Raw genomic sequence first — 15,574 nt, forward strand, 5'->3', positions numbered from 1 at the left:
TACTCCTTACATAATTTATTTGTGGCATGAATGTATTTGTTATGCCATTATACTGTGGGTGTTAAAATGAAAACTATGTAACTAAAATTAATTTATTCTAATGTACAGAATAGCACAAATAATAGTTGATGAGTTGAAATAAAAAATGAAGCAAGGGGAATGTTTGGATGGAATGAAAGAACTGAATTTTATCACACGGAGTCCACTGAATTTTCCATAGAAATATAAAGCAAAATATGTAAATAATTTAAAGCATCTGCATCAGTGCTCTTAAATTCACTACCTGCACACATTGAAGTTTATGTGAACTGGAAGACAGATTTGTGCATCTAAATAATTCGTTGGTATTCGAAACTTGCAAAATACTAGGGGTGATCAAAAAGTAATGACAAGTTCATATAATTTGATAGTACATAGGTAAATCCAAACAGTAGCCTACATTCCTTCAAAGTACTCCCCTCCTGCCCCTATGCAGTGTTCCATCCTCCTTTGCCACTTCATGAAGCAGTCATCACGGTACTCGGAAGTCGGTATACCTTGTAGCTCTGAATTGACTGTTTGTGCCAGGTCTTGGGTGCAATGAAACTGCTTCCCTGCGATCGCACACTTGATCTTTGGAAACGACCAAAAATCACAGGGAGCAAGGTCAGGTGAGTAGGGTGGGTGGAGGAGAAATGTGATCCCCCCCAACTCCAGGAACTGCACAGTGGGGCGAGCTTTGTAGGGTGGGGCAGCATTGTCGTGGTGAAGCAAAAGGCGCGATCAGCATCGGGTTGGTGCGGATTTGACCTGATGTTCCAGGACTTGAGGAAGGACCTAGTCAGTGTAGTCTTGGGCTGTGATGGTAGACTGTTGAGGCATTACATCCACGGACACTGGTCCTTGAGGACTGATGAAGATGGTGAAAAGACACTTCCTGCTGCGAAATCCTTCCTTCAAAATCTGAGGTCAAGGGTCTTCTTCACTCAACCACACCATGTTTGACTGCTTGTCTCTGGTGGTGAAGAAAGAAATCCAGCACTCACCTCAGGTAGCAACATCTGAGAACCGTTTTGGACCATTTGGCTCAAATTCAGCCACAGATGACACATCCACACCCGTTCACTCTTCTGCTCTTTTGTTAGCAAATGGGGTATCCATCGAGCACACTTCTTTTTCAGCCCTAAGTGCTCATGCATGATGTCATGTGCACCCCCATAACTGACACCAAACTCCAAGGATAAAAATCTAAGAGTAACAGCTGGATCTTTGTCAATGATGTCCCACACACGAACCGTTGTTGCTTCAGTCACAGATGTCCGAGGGCGGAGAGAATGATGATCATCTTCCAGCTGCAAAGCTCGAATCCAGCGGGAAACAGTTTCCAGTGATAAAGCAGACTCGGGAAAAACTTGTAATAATTCCCCTATGATCTCCGTTGCTTTTTTCCCCGAGTTTCCACCTAATGAATGTGTAGAACCTGCAACCTTCTTTCGAGAAATCCATGTTTCTGGTTAGAGGGTGAAACCAACACTGATGCAATTGAATAGCGCAACGAGAAAATGTAACTCAGACAAGCAGTGACAAGTTCAAACGCGTCACAACAGGCAACACTCGAGGCCCCTCGCTCCCAGCGCTCGTAGTCTTTCCGCTACAAGCCTTACTGTCATTACTTTCTGATCGCGTGTCTAATATACAAATTTGTCCTCTTATGCATAGAAATATACACAAATTATGAAGTAACAAATCTACTTTTCCTTTTCATTGCTGTATGCGATGAAACCCAGTACATCTTGAATTCTGATGGCAATGGAATCTTATTAGCTTTTAATTCCATAGGAATACACAAATTAGGAAATTAAAATCCCACACCTATCTCCGAGTTTCTTGTGCTATTAAAGTTCAACTTGACCAAATGAACAGTAATCCAGTAAATCCTAATTATTAACCTTCAGTTTCATATGAAAAACAAAACTAAATTTCATAATTTCGGAACTTTTTAATGATGTCAGATGATTCTCGCTGCCAGGCTTCTCCTGCTGGAGTTAATCGAACAGTTTCACTTGCTCGTGGTGCAGGTGAAGGAGTTACGTTTCTAGCTCCTGGTTCTCCATCCCCTAACATCCTCTCTGGTGCTGGTGGTTTTGCCCAATGAAATGACTAGGGAAAAAAAAAAAAAAAAATCAATAGGAGAAAGGCTATGCAACATGTATCAACTCATCTTTTGAACTGATGAAATAAAGGTGTACTCAAGAGGAGGGAACTTACGTGACCTGATCGTTCAGAAATACTGCACCAAGACTTGTAGCTCATGGCAATTCCACTATTCTTCCACTTGTCATATTTGGCACGTTTCTCAGGGTCACATAAGGTTTCCTTTGCTTCCTGTACCAATTATACAAATGAGTTATTATTTAATAAAAATGTATATATATTAATGCACGAGTGTGTGATTCACCAAGGTCTGATCACATGCTGCACTTACGACTGATAGCTATAACCCTCCTGGATGAGAGCTCAAAACTCGTACATTGCCTAATGTATGGGTAATTATATGGCCCCCCCCCCACACACACAAATATCCCAACTTGCCCAGGGTACCGAGTGCAACTTGGAAAATTGTGATGCTTTGTGTGTATACTTACTGTAGTGTTCAGGATTGGAACTGCTCATTGGATCCTGTCTCTGTCTCCACTCATTAAACTGCCTTGGATTAGTTTATGTGAAGGCAGTTCAATCCCTACCACCAGTGAGTTGGACAAAGGACATGGTTTATTAAATTCCATGCAACAATGTCCTCTATAAAGGGCACCTGATAGGGGGATTTCGCAATATTACCGTAAACCAAACCGGCATCAATCATATATATATTCCCAGAAAACTGGGAAAAGAAATGAAAGAGATGAGAACACAAATAACAAATTCTGGAGACTTTTTAACCCATAAAATACGATGACACCGACACAGGCATCATGAGCTGCGGGTGGGTATATGAGGAGGTTGGTGTCAGCATCCTGATCATATTTATTTTTTTGTAGTTGTAGCAGAGTGACCCCCACCCCGCATATTCTGTGAACAGGTTTGATCATGTTTTCTGTGGTTATATTTATTCAGGGTGAAAGAGAATGAGTATAACAACAGTAACTTGATATAACACGTGTATTGTGATGCATCAGTGTACGTCAGATAACCTAACATGTGCACCAGCATTTGACTTTTATTGATGATGTGGTTTAACATCACAAACTAACCCCTATCGGAAGGCTAAGACAGTGTCCCTCACAGAGGACTTTGTAGCGTGGAATTTAATGAACCATGCCCATGGTTCAACTTTGCCGTACCCACTCACACCTCATGACACCTATGTAGGCATCATCATACTGAAGCGGTTAAAATCAAAGAAACCCCCAGAAAACTCTGCATCATACAGACCAATCTCACTATTGTCATATTGAATCTGATGGATTCATAGCATGAACAACAACTACACTACCCACCTCTCCAAACCAACATGGATTCGAAGAGGGCCACTCCACCAGCACATTGCTCACTAATATCTCCCAACAAATGCTGGAAGGTTTCAACAGGAAAGTTCCATCATAAAGAGCTTATTGTAGCTATTGGCATAAAAAAAAAAAAAAAAATAGACATACACCTGGGTATCTTAATTCCACACTTGCCAACCGCCACATGTGCTGTCATCTGGGCCCAGGACATAAACCCACTTTGGTAATTAGTGGCATTTTATGTCCTGGGAGGCTAATTACCGAAGTGGATTTATGTCTCTAGCCTAAACATCCACACAAGTGGTGGCTGGCGAGTTTTGGATTAAGAGACCTAGATGTATTCATAACAATGATACAAAATGGCTTACATCTTAGCAGAAAGGCATTGCAGAGTGGCCCAAAACAACCAAATCTCTGGGGGGGGGAATACAATGGTGTCCCCCAAGGAGCAATACTTTCACCAATGCTTCTCAGCCTCTTCATAGGTGACCTTCCAACCCCTTCTCCAGAACTCAAACACCAGAGCATTCATATATGCAGATGACCTTATAATTATAACCCTGCATAAAAATTAAAATAGTAGATATGAACATCTAAGGCTACTTTGACAAAGTAAAGCAATGGCTCAGAGATAATAGAATGGAAGCATCAACCCAAAAATCATCAGTAACATTGCTCACTCCAGACAACCATGGAAAAAAATAGGTAAAATACAATAAGACTGGGAAGTGAGCCAGCTGTTGTTTGCTGACAACACTGCACTTGTGGCAGGGTTTAAGGGAGTTAGTGATGGCATTTTGGAAGGTATGCAATAGGAGAAAGTTGAAGGTAAATGTGGGTAAAAGCAAGGTGATAAGATGTACAAGGGAAGAGGATGGCAGTGAATTAGAAATAAGTCTTAAAGGAGAGAGGCTGGAGGAAGTGGAGAGCTTTAGGTATTTGGGCACATGTGGCTGGAAAGGGAATAGTGGAGGTGGAGGTAAATTGTAGATTGAGAAAAGCAAGTGAGTACCTTGGGGATTAAAGTGTCATAAGAAATAGCCATCTGGGAATGGATGCAAAGACATTATATGAAGGGGTGATTGTGTCAATGGCATTGTATGGGGCAAAGACTTGGAATTTAAGAGAGGAAAATTTTAAATGTGTTTGAGATGAAATGTCTGAGAAGTATGGTAAGGGTTACAAGGTTGGATGGAGTGAGAAATGAGGAGGTGAGGAGGAGAGCGGGAATGGAAAATAAGATGTCAGACAGAGCTGATGAAAGAGTATTGGTATGGTTTGGGCACATAGAAAGAATGAGTGAAGAAAGATTAGTAAAAGAGGTGTGGAGGGAGTGAACTTCAGGAGATGACTGAGGATGAGATGGATGGATAGGGTGAAGGGGGCATTTGAGGAAGAGGGGAATGTCTATTGAGCAAGTAAGGGAGAATGCAAGAGATATGGAAGAGTGGAGAATGACTGTGTATAGATGATACTGAGATGCAAGGAAAGGAGGGGGTAGGAAGTAGTTATGTGTGAATAATATCTTGACACAGCCTGAAGGAGGTTCTCCTCATCTTCTCTTTCACCACAAGGGGATAGTGATGGGGGTCACTGATTAAGTGAAGCAGCCTTGCTGTGGATGTACTGTGTCTTGCTACACTGTTCCTGACCCAGGGCAGTGGGCAACATACAGGGATGACCTGTCATCCACAAGGAGCTAAGATGAGAGGGAGGAAAGTGTGGTGGATGGGAGTACAATAGGTGGGAATTTGTGCCTTTGACTTGACTATCTCCCTTAGGAGAGGGAAAAAGCCCTTGGGATATAGATACAGTGACATTGAACAGACAAACCCTTCCACTGGAAAAAGAACCCAGTAATTCTGGGTCTCGCTTTTGATACATGACCTTCAGCAAACACATAAAAAATCTGATAGAATCAATGAGAAAATAAACCTACTAAAATTTATTGCAAACAGGCTCCTGACAACAAGAAAATTCTACTTGTTATTTTCAAAGAGTTCATAAGAACCATCCTGGACTATGCTTCCACAGCATGTTTCTCAACAATCAGCAAAACAAACATAAATACTCTGCAAAATGTACAAAACAAATAAGTAATAACAAGTTGCACCAAAACCAGCTCTATACGACACCTGCACAATAAAAACAAACCTTTCTCATGGATCATACAAACATGATAGGCACACATTTCTATACAAGTGCAGTGAACTCCATACACCTATTTCATCATATCACAAATACTATCAACTGATCATTAAAAAGCATCATACTAATAACATATACAAAAACCTACCACCAGTGCCACACAATACATCCACATAAAAATGTATTCACAACCAGACCATCAAAGAAGCTCTTCAAGACACACCACTAGAAAGCCCAGGTAAAAAAAAAAAAAAAAAAAATCCAACATTAAGAGATTAACACAGAATAGGCTTGGCCATAGAACCAAACCTCCCTAGATGCAACCACCAGCCACCACACAGAGCATTGAATATCTCGTTCTACAATTCCCCACACAATTAATACCTTGGCAACAACACTATCTCTTCCCTGAGTGACTTATGGGTCTCTCTGGTGCCCATTGGTCTCCTGCAGAATACTTAGAGGAAGATATTGATTGACTGAGTAGAGATAAAAAAAAAAAAAAAAAAAAAAAAAAAATTGTTTCACTGATCCATACAGCCATTACCCTAAGATGGGGATATGAGGTGTGTTCACTGACTAAGCCATCATCACTTGTAAAGGGAAAATGGCTCATTGATATCTGTATGTATAACAGTAACATGACTAATGCTGATGCTCTAATCTGATATGAAATGCATTCATTTTTGCTGTTCTATTTGGACTTTACCCCATTTATGTCTTGCATGCTTTAGGAAGAAAGTGTTTATCAATATCATGCTCCAGTTCCCTGTACAATTAACCAACACATTCCTTCTGCCATTTCTCTCACCTACTCCAAACTTCTCTATACATCATTCACCTGCCATGTTCTTCCCTTCTTTAGCATTGAAGTTACCTAATACCAATGTGTATTTTTCTTTACCTACTACCTTGTCACCCACTCCAAACTATGAAATGATCTGGGAAATCACTCATTACCAACCTGAAGAAGTTGGAATCTCGTAAGGGCATCAGGTTTATCAGTATTCTTATCTGGATGGAACTCTAAAGCTCGTATTCTATACTCAGCTTGTATCTGCTCAGCCTGAAAATTCAATGTGAAAAAAGTGGTTATTAATACAGAGTACATGAAATTATGAATGTGAAGATATTGAAATCTGAGCCCAATCTGAGGACTAGGTCCTTGGGGCAGCACCTCCTTGTGGAGGTAGGCATATGTCACCTTGCAATTTGATGGTGTTAGGATCTTTGATTCTCTGTCTTCTCCCTGTTGGTAGAGCAGCCTCTTGCAGGCACAACATGATAGTCCCCAAGACAATTGGGCAACAAATTGATTGATTGATATGGAATCTCATGTTGGTACTCCATGTTAACAGTGATATGTTTGACTTGTTCACATTAATCTCAAAGACACTTCCCTCTGCTCCACCACACACTTTCCTATCTCATCATTCACCAGTGGAGCCATTCTTTCCCTCCACTCCCTCATCAGTCCAGACACCCTCCCCGCCACACTCCCAAACTCAATCCCACTACTCATCTTCAGCTTAGTTTTACCAACACTTCTAATCTTGGATGTACAACAAAAATTCAGCAACCTAGAAAAGAACATATGTAATACCCATATTAAAAAAAAAATCATCAGAAAACCCAGCATCTTTTAGACCAACTTCATTACTATCCATTATATACAAGCTGATGGAGAGCCTAATCAAAGAAACATAATCTATTCATCACAAACCAAAATGGATTCAGAGACTCCACCAGCACACTTCCTGCAAAGATCACACAAGTGCTGAAAGGTTTTAACAAGAAAGACCAGTTATGGTGAGAGTAGACAAAAACACGGCTTTTGATAGTTGCCAGAGAAAAGCTCTTGTAAACAAATGGTGACAGAGATCTACAACAACAGCTAACAAAAATTCCTAGCTGTCAAACAGTAGTGTAATCAAATATCTGTGATTAAAAGACTACATAATGGAGTCCTCCAAGGACTGATTTATTTAATCTCTTTACAAACGCCTATGCAGATGACCAAGCTATTATATACCAGCACAGCAACTACAAGAAATCCTCAGTAACACCACTCTATCTTGACAATTGTGAATAAAAAAAAATCCATTAGTAAAATCAAACAACCAAACTTTTCCATTGGAAAAGAACTGTAAACTCCCGGGCCTCACTTTTGGTATTTACATACCTTCAGCCTACACATCAAGGACCTGATTGTGAAAATAAACAGGATCACAAATACACTTTGGTCATTTGTAAGCATGAGCTTTGGTCGGCAGAAGGAAAACTAATCAGCCTTCAAACAGAACCACACTTGACTATGTTTCCACAGCAAGGTTTCTAGCAGTCTAGAAAATATAGACATACAAACTGTACAAAAAAGGAGAATAATTATAGGATGCAACAAAACAAACCCTGAAGATTATTTGCACTCAGAGACCCTTCATTCTGTGCAAGATCCCTCAACCCTACTTGACAGCTCATTTCATCACACAAGTCCACAATTGAAAAAAGAAAACACACTGCATTTTTTTTCGATAAACCTTGCAAATTTCACTCAACACCCTCTTAAAGCCTCCCTGTTTTTTTTTATTGCTGTGCAGTTTTAAATGCATTGGTTGTTTTTATCATTCATAATTACTTGTTTTCCTTCAGCTTCAATCCTAATCTCATTACCCTTCCATTCACTTCTAACATCACACCCTGTCTGCAGTGATGTTACACCCCTATCACTGCCTCAAACCAATATTCACTTCAAATATCTCATTCTCCTTATCTACCACTTTCACACATGCTTCTCACCTTCCATAAAACTTCACAAATGCATCTAAATTCTTTACCATAATTCCATACAACCCTCCTGTCTAATGAGTAATATATTTTTCCCATACAGTAATATGTTTTCTACACATCCAAAAGATATTTCTTTATTTTCTTAATTAATCTATTTATTTATTGTTTTTACTAAGTAGTCTTAGGACAAACATTTTATTTGCAGAACCCTTTCTTCATAAAATCTACACTATTTTTCTCTCGCCATCGCTTCTTGTTTCATTATATTCTGTATGTTGATTCTGCCATGCACCTCGCCTAGGATGTTCACTACATTCTAGCTTGTAATCTTTACTCTTGTGGATTAGAACTATGCATGTTTTCTTCCAGTCTTCAGTTACTCTCCATTCAGTGCGACAATCAATTAATAAAACAAGTTAACGCCATTTCTTCCAGCACCCTTTCCAGAATCCAGGTCTGTTCTTCCCGCTCGAAGCAACAGGTCCGAGTACCCTGTCGTATCATCCAACTACAGCATTCCACGATAATGATAACATGAGTGAGCAACTTTAAATTTTATTTTCTACTTACACTAGAAGACGGATCACAACCAAGTATATGGTAATAATCCTCCTCCAGCTTCCTTTCGTAGTTCAGGATATCTTCCATTCCTGCCTTCAGCCAGTCACTCGCTCACTGATCAATAAGTGTCACCACTCCTTCAGATCCTATTCAGTGACTAGGGCAACAATTTTGTCCACCTTTCTATATGCAATATGTAGTTTACCCTTTCAATTTTATTTCCCCTTTAATATTCATAAATCATGTAGTGAGTAAACAACCAAAGGATACGTAGTGTCGTCTGTATTTGGTCAACTATATCCTATGTTCACAAACCTGAAATCTCCTTTGCCAACAGATTACAAAATCTTGTTCTTTAAACTACGACTCAACGTTATGCATACCACGAAAAGAATAATATTATTTATTAATTAGTTTTAGAAGAGACTTGCAATAATTACGTATAATTTTTAACGCTAAAGGATAATCTTACTCAAACATCCTCTCAGACGACAAACGTTCATACAGTTCCGGACTCATCCATGAATCCTGGTTGGTAGAATAGTAAATAATTATGTACAATTAGGTAGATGGGTAGCAAGTAAATCAATGAGACAAACTAAATGAAGTGTAGGGAAATAGTATCCTGGTTGTAATATTAATATCAATATTGATTTAATATTTCATCTTTCTTACTTTTATTTTTATTTTTGTAGTCTGATATGGTTGGGTTTGCTCTTGTACCCCATTTGAGCCATGGGTATACTATCCGCATGTGCTGTAAGGTGAACAATCTTGCTTTAAGAAGAGGCACTTTTATTTGTTTACTTATCTATCTATATTATTTATTTATTGTAGCCTGTCCAGTTTTTATATTACTAAAAAATAGCCTTTTCTAAGTATATGTTTTTTATTATATAGGAGAACCCTATAACTTGCTAAGATCATATTATTTAAAAAATATATTAGTCACACATTATGGTCACCCAGTACCAAAAAGAATATAAAGAAAATTTAAAGAATCTAGAGAGCAACCACAAAAATGGCTCCAGCACTTTCAAACGTGTCATATGAAGAGAGACTGGCTAAATTGGAATTACCGACTTTGGAGCACAGAAGAGAGAGAGGCGACCTACTGACCATCTATAGAATCATGAAGGGCATGGAAATACTCGATAGAGGACTTTAAATTGGGACAAGAGAAACACAAGAGGACATGGAAAGAAACTAGAAAAATATAGTTATAGAATAGATCTGGAGAAGAGTAGTTTTCCACACAGAGTGGTGGACACTTGGAACAAACTGGACGAAACAATAGTGTGTGCAAAAACCATACACGAATTTAAGAGCAAACTAAACACTGCGAGATACAATGGCGTGTGGTTACCTAGTTGTATATTACGGGCTCATGTCCCACGAGCCCGTAATATACAACTAGGTAAACACACACACACGCACACAGTGTAGCCGTGTATTTCTGAAGTTATCTTTGAAAGGTAACAACAAAAGTCACATTGATGGAGCCTTGGCAAAAGTCTGCTGTCTCACCCTTTCTTCACCTTCTCTAAAATCCAGTGTAGACCGTTGAACTTCGTCTTATTCATCTCACCGTCAGGTTATCGTTGCCCGACTGCGTGTTGGCCACACAATATATACTAATGACTGAAGATAAATATATTATGAAAAACTATATACATTACACAGTCAACTACCCAATGGTCATGGTGAATTGGCAGGTTTATTGAAGATACAACAGCCTTCAGTAGTTTCTCTTCTCTCTTTAAAGCCCCTTCGAAGGTGATGCATGCTAATCCGTATGTGGCATGCCACCACACACTTTATCAATACGCACAGGTGGTTGAAGTCACTTTTTCAAAACCCTTCAGTTCCCATAAATCATATATATATCATTCCTCATTATAAATAAATATTATGGAATAAAAATATATATGTTGTACTATTGCAGAACGGCAATACTGTTATTTTCCTGGCCCTAGCCTAGCCTTTCGCGAATTCTGATAACCGTCACAAGTTGTTATTCGTGAGCACATGCAGTCGCTCCTGTATACATCATAAAAATACATGAACGCAAAAACAGCACTGCTGAAAATAGTATGAAAACGTCTCAGAATCAAACTTACAGGTGAAAAATTTGTCCACAATATTTTATTTGATGGTTCGAGCAGTTTATTTCTGGCTATGATGTCATTTAATTGCAATTTCGACTCAAAAGAAAAAGTGTGGTCGACTGGCGCGATCCTAAGTGTTAATTAATATGGCGGCCTTCCGACCGGCCCAATGAGCTATCCAGATTTCTATGGAGTTCAGTATTTGGAACTGCCTGATTCCATCTTCAAGGCGACGTCTTGTGGGTCAGTTGTTGGGTGGGTGATTTATATGTGCCGCAGGAATCACAGGAAGGTCTCGTTTGATATAGATTTTGTTAAACAGCCTCATCGACTCTCAGCAACTCCGCTTCCTTGTTCGCAGAGGGCGAAATTTCAAATGTTTCTCAAATCCACCACCCAAACACCATCAAGGTGGGGTTGGCTGCTCGGGAGTATATTTACTTTAAAATGAAGGAGACGACTTGAGACCACAGGACCTAAACTAGGCGGTTTGCCGAGTGTCTACTAACCCAGACTTGTAAAATTAATAATATTCGGATATCACTACTTGATCGAGGCGGTAAGTGGTAATGACCGTACGTGGTCAAACGTACCATCGAATCCCTTTCTGAATTGATCCGTCACGAGTTTCAGAAGAAGGAATGCAGAATCTGAATTCGGTTTCAGTTCTTCTAAGGAAAAGAGGACTCGTATGTTTGGCAACATCCCCAATAGAACCTGACTTGCATTTTCTCCTTGATAATAAGCACCAATGACACCGTCATATTAATCTTAATCCCACTGTTTTTGTCAGGCTTTTTATTCATGGTTGAGTGTGCCTCTTCACAAATGTGAGTGGAACTCATAAATCCTTTCTCTGAGGAGGCGAGGGGGAGTATGGGTTGAAAGCAAACATGAATATTTTAGACCAAGAGTTCTTAACTTTTTTCCCGTTACGTACCACGGGAGTCAGAACCATCGACCTGTACCCCGATCATGAAAGACTATAGAATAATATATTAAGACTGATTAAATATTCAATGCAGCAATGGTTATCAAATGGTTCAAATTGTAATTATATAATCAGCAGTTAAGTATTGAGATAAAAAAATGTACATTGTTATCTCTGCAAATTTAAATGTTTAAGTAATATTTCGTTAGTCATCTAAGTACCCCCTGCAAACCGTTACGAGAACCTCAGGTTGTGAATCCTTGATTTAGAGGAAGAGAAGGTGAGGGAGGATTTGAGAGGACAATGTTACATAATTACATAATTGAAACACTTCTGTATGTTTTACGAAGCCTAATTTGCTGGAAAGCCCGGGAGAACATATGGTATAGTATAATTTAGCAGAATATGATATGGTACAGCTTAGTATAATTTAGCAGAATATGATATGATACATCAATTTATATAGGTTGTGTACTATTATTTTGTTTGGGTTATTTAACAACTGACTTGACACAGAAGGGCGTAGTGTGTCGTGCTTATTGGTCCTGGTATGTATATTTACCTAAATGTAGTATACAGTGCAGACAGGAATGGAGCCCCTTGGTGGCCAACGTCCAAGTCGATACGGCATCCCGGTAAGGTAAGTATACAGTAAAGGAGCAATGTTCGTGAGATCGTCTTCTATCCAATTTACCTCACCTAACTTTAAATTCACGTACGACTCCATCTTGTTCTGTATCCTTGATTTTCAATTGTCATATCCAGATTCGAGTTTATATATTGTTTCGGCTATTCCAAGTATTTATGCATCTATATGGAAAGCTGTATTTCTTCACATTCTAACATGTAGTCTTTTTAGTTGATTCTCATGACCTTCCAAAGCCCCTCTAACCCTCTAAATACTGTAATCATATCACTTCTCATTCTTTGCTCTTTCAAAGTTGGAAGATCTAGTTATGAATGTGTTATCCCCGGCAATTGTAATTATTATTTCGAACTATGTGTTCTTTTCAATATCTGCACTTCATGTATATTGATTCAGTGCCAAATAAACTTACGTACTTATTTACTATATTGCAGATTACACACAGTGCCCCATTGCACACTAACCTGTTTCATGCAGGTAAGGAGCCAAAGCCAGGAGGGTCCTCATTCCTCACCTACAAGTTAGCCTTAGGACACTTTTCTTGAAAATGTGCCAAATTATTTTACTTGGCTGAAGAAAAACAATTGTTGTGAGTCCTATTGAATCATAACGACGTGTTATATAACACTGACACGTTGTTTTTATGATACAATAATTATCTGTTCAAATCTTATCTTTTTTTATCAAAGCTAGTGACGACGACGACTAGTCAGCATGCGTTCAGGTTATGTAATGAAGGTTAATGTATGCAATAACGAACATTGAGGGCACACGCATTAAACATAACGGAATCACAAAATCTTTGGAAATTGCGTGTAAAAGGGCATGGTATGTATATGTATATTGGAAATGTACATCTCAGAAAAAAACAGATGGACTAATTTATCAAAATATAGAATTTCTTGCAAATAAGTTCTTGGATGATATGAAAGATTATGACGTTGGTGACTCAACTGAATAAAATCGTGTGATGGTAGACACAAACACACACGTTGTGTGTGTGTGCGCGCGTGTATGTATGTCATAAGTACATTCATGAATATTTCATTTTTTCATCCCTCTTATACATGACCACGCCGAGTCATGCATAAGTATCTTAAATAAGGATCTGTCGTGCAAGTATTTGGCTAGAACATATATTCTTATGATATGTAGTGATATTTGTCAAATGTGAAAATACAGAAACATTTTGTCTGTTGTCATTTAGTTAATCGGTTGATTAATTAATTAAGGGTGAATTGCATTCATATTAGATATTAGGTTTTATTAGTTTATCTCCCTTACAGAGTATTGCCTTCATAAGGTTCATGCATTCAATTTTTAGGAGACCATAGCGATACCCTATAAGGACGAAGATTTTCTTTTACAACCGGAGATTGATCTCCTCTCGTAGACAAATACTGATCACTTTTACTCCACTCCTTTCACCTCTCCCTCCTCATATCTGTCCTTGACCACCTTCATGACTCCGCATGACTCCCTGAAGGTGATGACTTGGAGTGAAGTGAATAGGGAGCCCATCATTTCAATATTCATTTAATTATTCATTGCTTTATTTGTATATCTATTGATTTGAATATGTGTTTATTTTTATTGGTTCATGTGTTTACCTGTTTATATATATATATATATATATATATATATATATATATAAAAATATATATGTGTATATATATATATATATACATATATATATCTATATATAAATACATATATATATATATATATATATTATATATACATACATACATATATAATATATATATATATATGTGTGTGTGTGTGTGTGTATACAAAGTAGACCACTTGGAAAAAGAAACTAACGAAGCAGAGAGCTTTCGTATATTATATCTTCAGTGGAAAATTTCCTTTTTGCACTGAAGATGTAATATACGAAAGCGCTCTGCTTCGTTAGTTTCTTTTTCCAAGTGGTCTACTTTGCATAAGTGAACACACGTACCCGTGTTCTTATTTACAAAGGATTACAAAGGCGGAGCATGCCGACTGATGACCTTTTGATCCGTATCTAGGTCGGATGCGAAAAAAAAATCATATTAATAATAAAACAAACAATAAAAACTATAATAATGTAAATAACAAATAAAATACATAAATAAATGCATAGGTATAGTTAAATAATAAACAAACAGGTAAATAGTAAATAATAATAAATTGACATATAACTAATAATAAATGAAAATCAGACAGACAAATGATAACAAAACAAAAGCAAATAATATAAGATAAATTATAATCATTACAGCATCTTACTTAGGTATTTATCTAACTGATTCTTAAAGCTTCGAACTGAACTACATTGCACTACCTGTGCAGGAAGTTTATTCCATTCATTTACTACACGGTTGGCAAAGTTGTTTCTACCTGTGAGAATAAACACCTTGTGAGATCGAAACCTTTATTGGTACTACGTTTCGCTTGTTACAGCTTTTTCAAGTACAGACATGACACACACTCTGAGCACATATAAGCCAACAGGGAAGGAACTGGGAGAGGTTATCAGGGAGGGTGGGTGGTAGGTGGAGGGGGAGGGGGGGAGGAGGGGGACGGGTGGGACTTGGTGGAGACAAAGGAGGACATTTCGGACAGTTTGTTGAAGTGGACTAAGGGGGACATTTCATACATTTATTTAATGCGGGTAATAGATGGATGATAGGAGGGGCGATGTTAAACATGCCTCTGTTCTGCTCAATGGTTTTGAAGCAAAACAGAGGCATGTTTAACATCGCCCCTCCAATCATCCATCTATTACCCGCATTAAATAAATGTATGAAATGTCCCCCTTAGTCCACTTCAACAAACTGTCCGAAATGTCCTCCTTTGTCTCCACCAAGTCCCACCCGTCCCCCTCCTCCCCCATCCCCATCCACCTACCACCCACCCTTCCTGA

General features: G+C 38.5%; 1 protein-coding gene across 2 annotated transcripts; it reads right to left on the reverse strand.

Moving 5' to 3' along the window:
• Window positions 1-78: 78 nt before the first annotated feature.
• Window positions 79-13,363, reverse strand: jdp (DnaJ domain-containing protein). Of its 2 annotated transcripts, none has more exons than XM_076203888.1 (4): window positions 13,131-13,363; window positions 6,598-6,699; window positions 2,248-2,364; window positions 79-2,139 (listed from the first exon to the last, which is right to left on the reverse strand). In XM_076203888.1, the coding sequence occupies exons 1-4, from the start codon at window positions 13,137-13,139 to the stop codon at window positions 1,954-1,956; spliced, it is 414 nt and encodes a 137-aa protein (XP_076060003.1). In that variant the 5' UTR covers window positions 13,140-13,363; the 3' UTR covers window positions 79-1,953. The 2 variants fall into 2 exon arrangements, with proteins under 2 accessions (XP_076060003.1, XP_076060001.1); XM_076203886.1 differs by lacking the exon at window positions 13,131-13,363 and adding an exon at window positions 8,991-9,276.
• Between the last annotated feature and the right edge of the window lie 2,211 nt (window positions 13,364-15,574).

This window comes from Oratosquilla oratoria, chromosome 20 (assembly GCF_046742065.1).
Source record: "Oratosquilla oratoria isolate Oo_2021 chromosome 20, ASM4674206v1, whole genome shotgun sequence".
NCBI lineage: Eukaryota > Metazoa > Arthropoda > Malacostraca > Stomatopoda > Squillidae > Oratosquilla > Oratosquilla oratoria.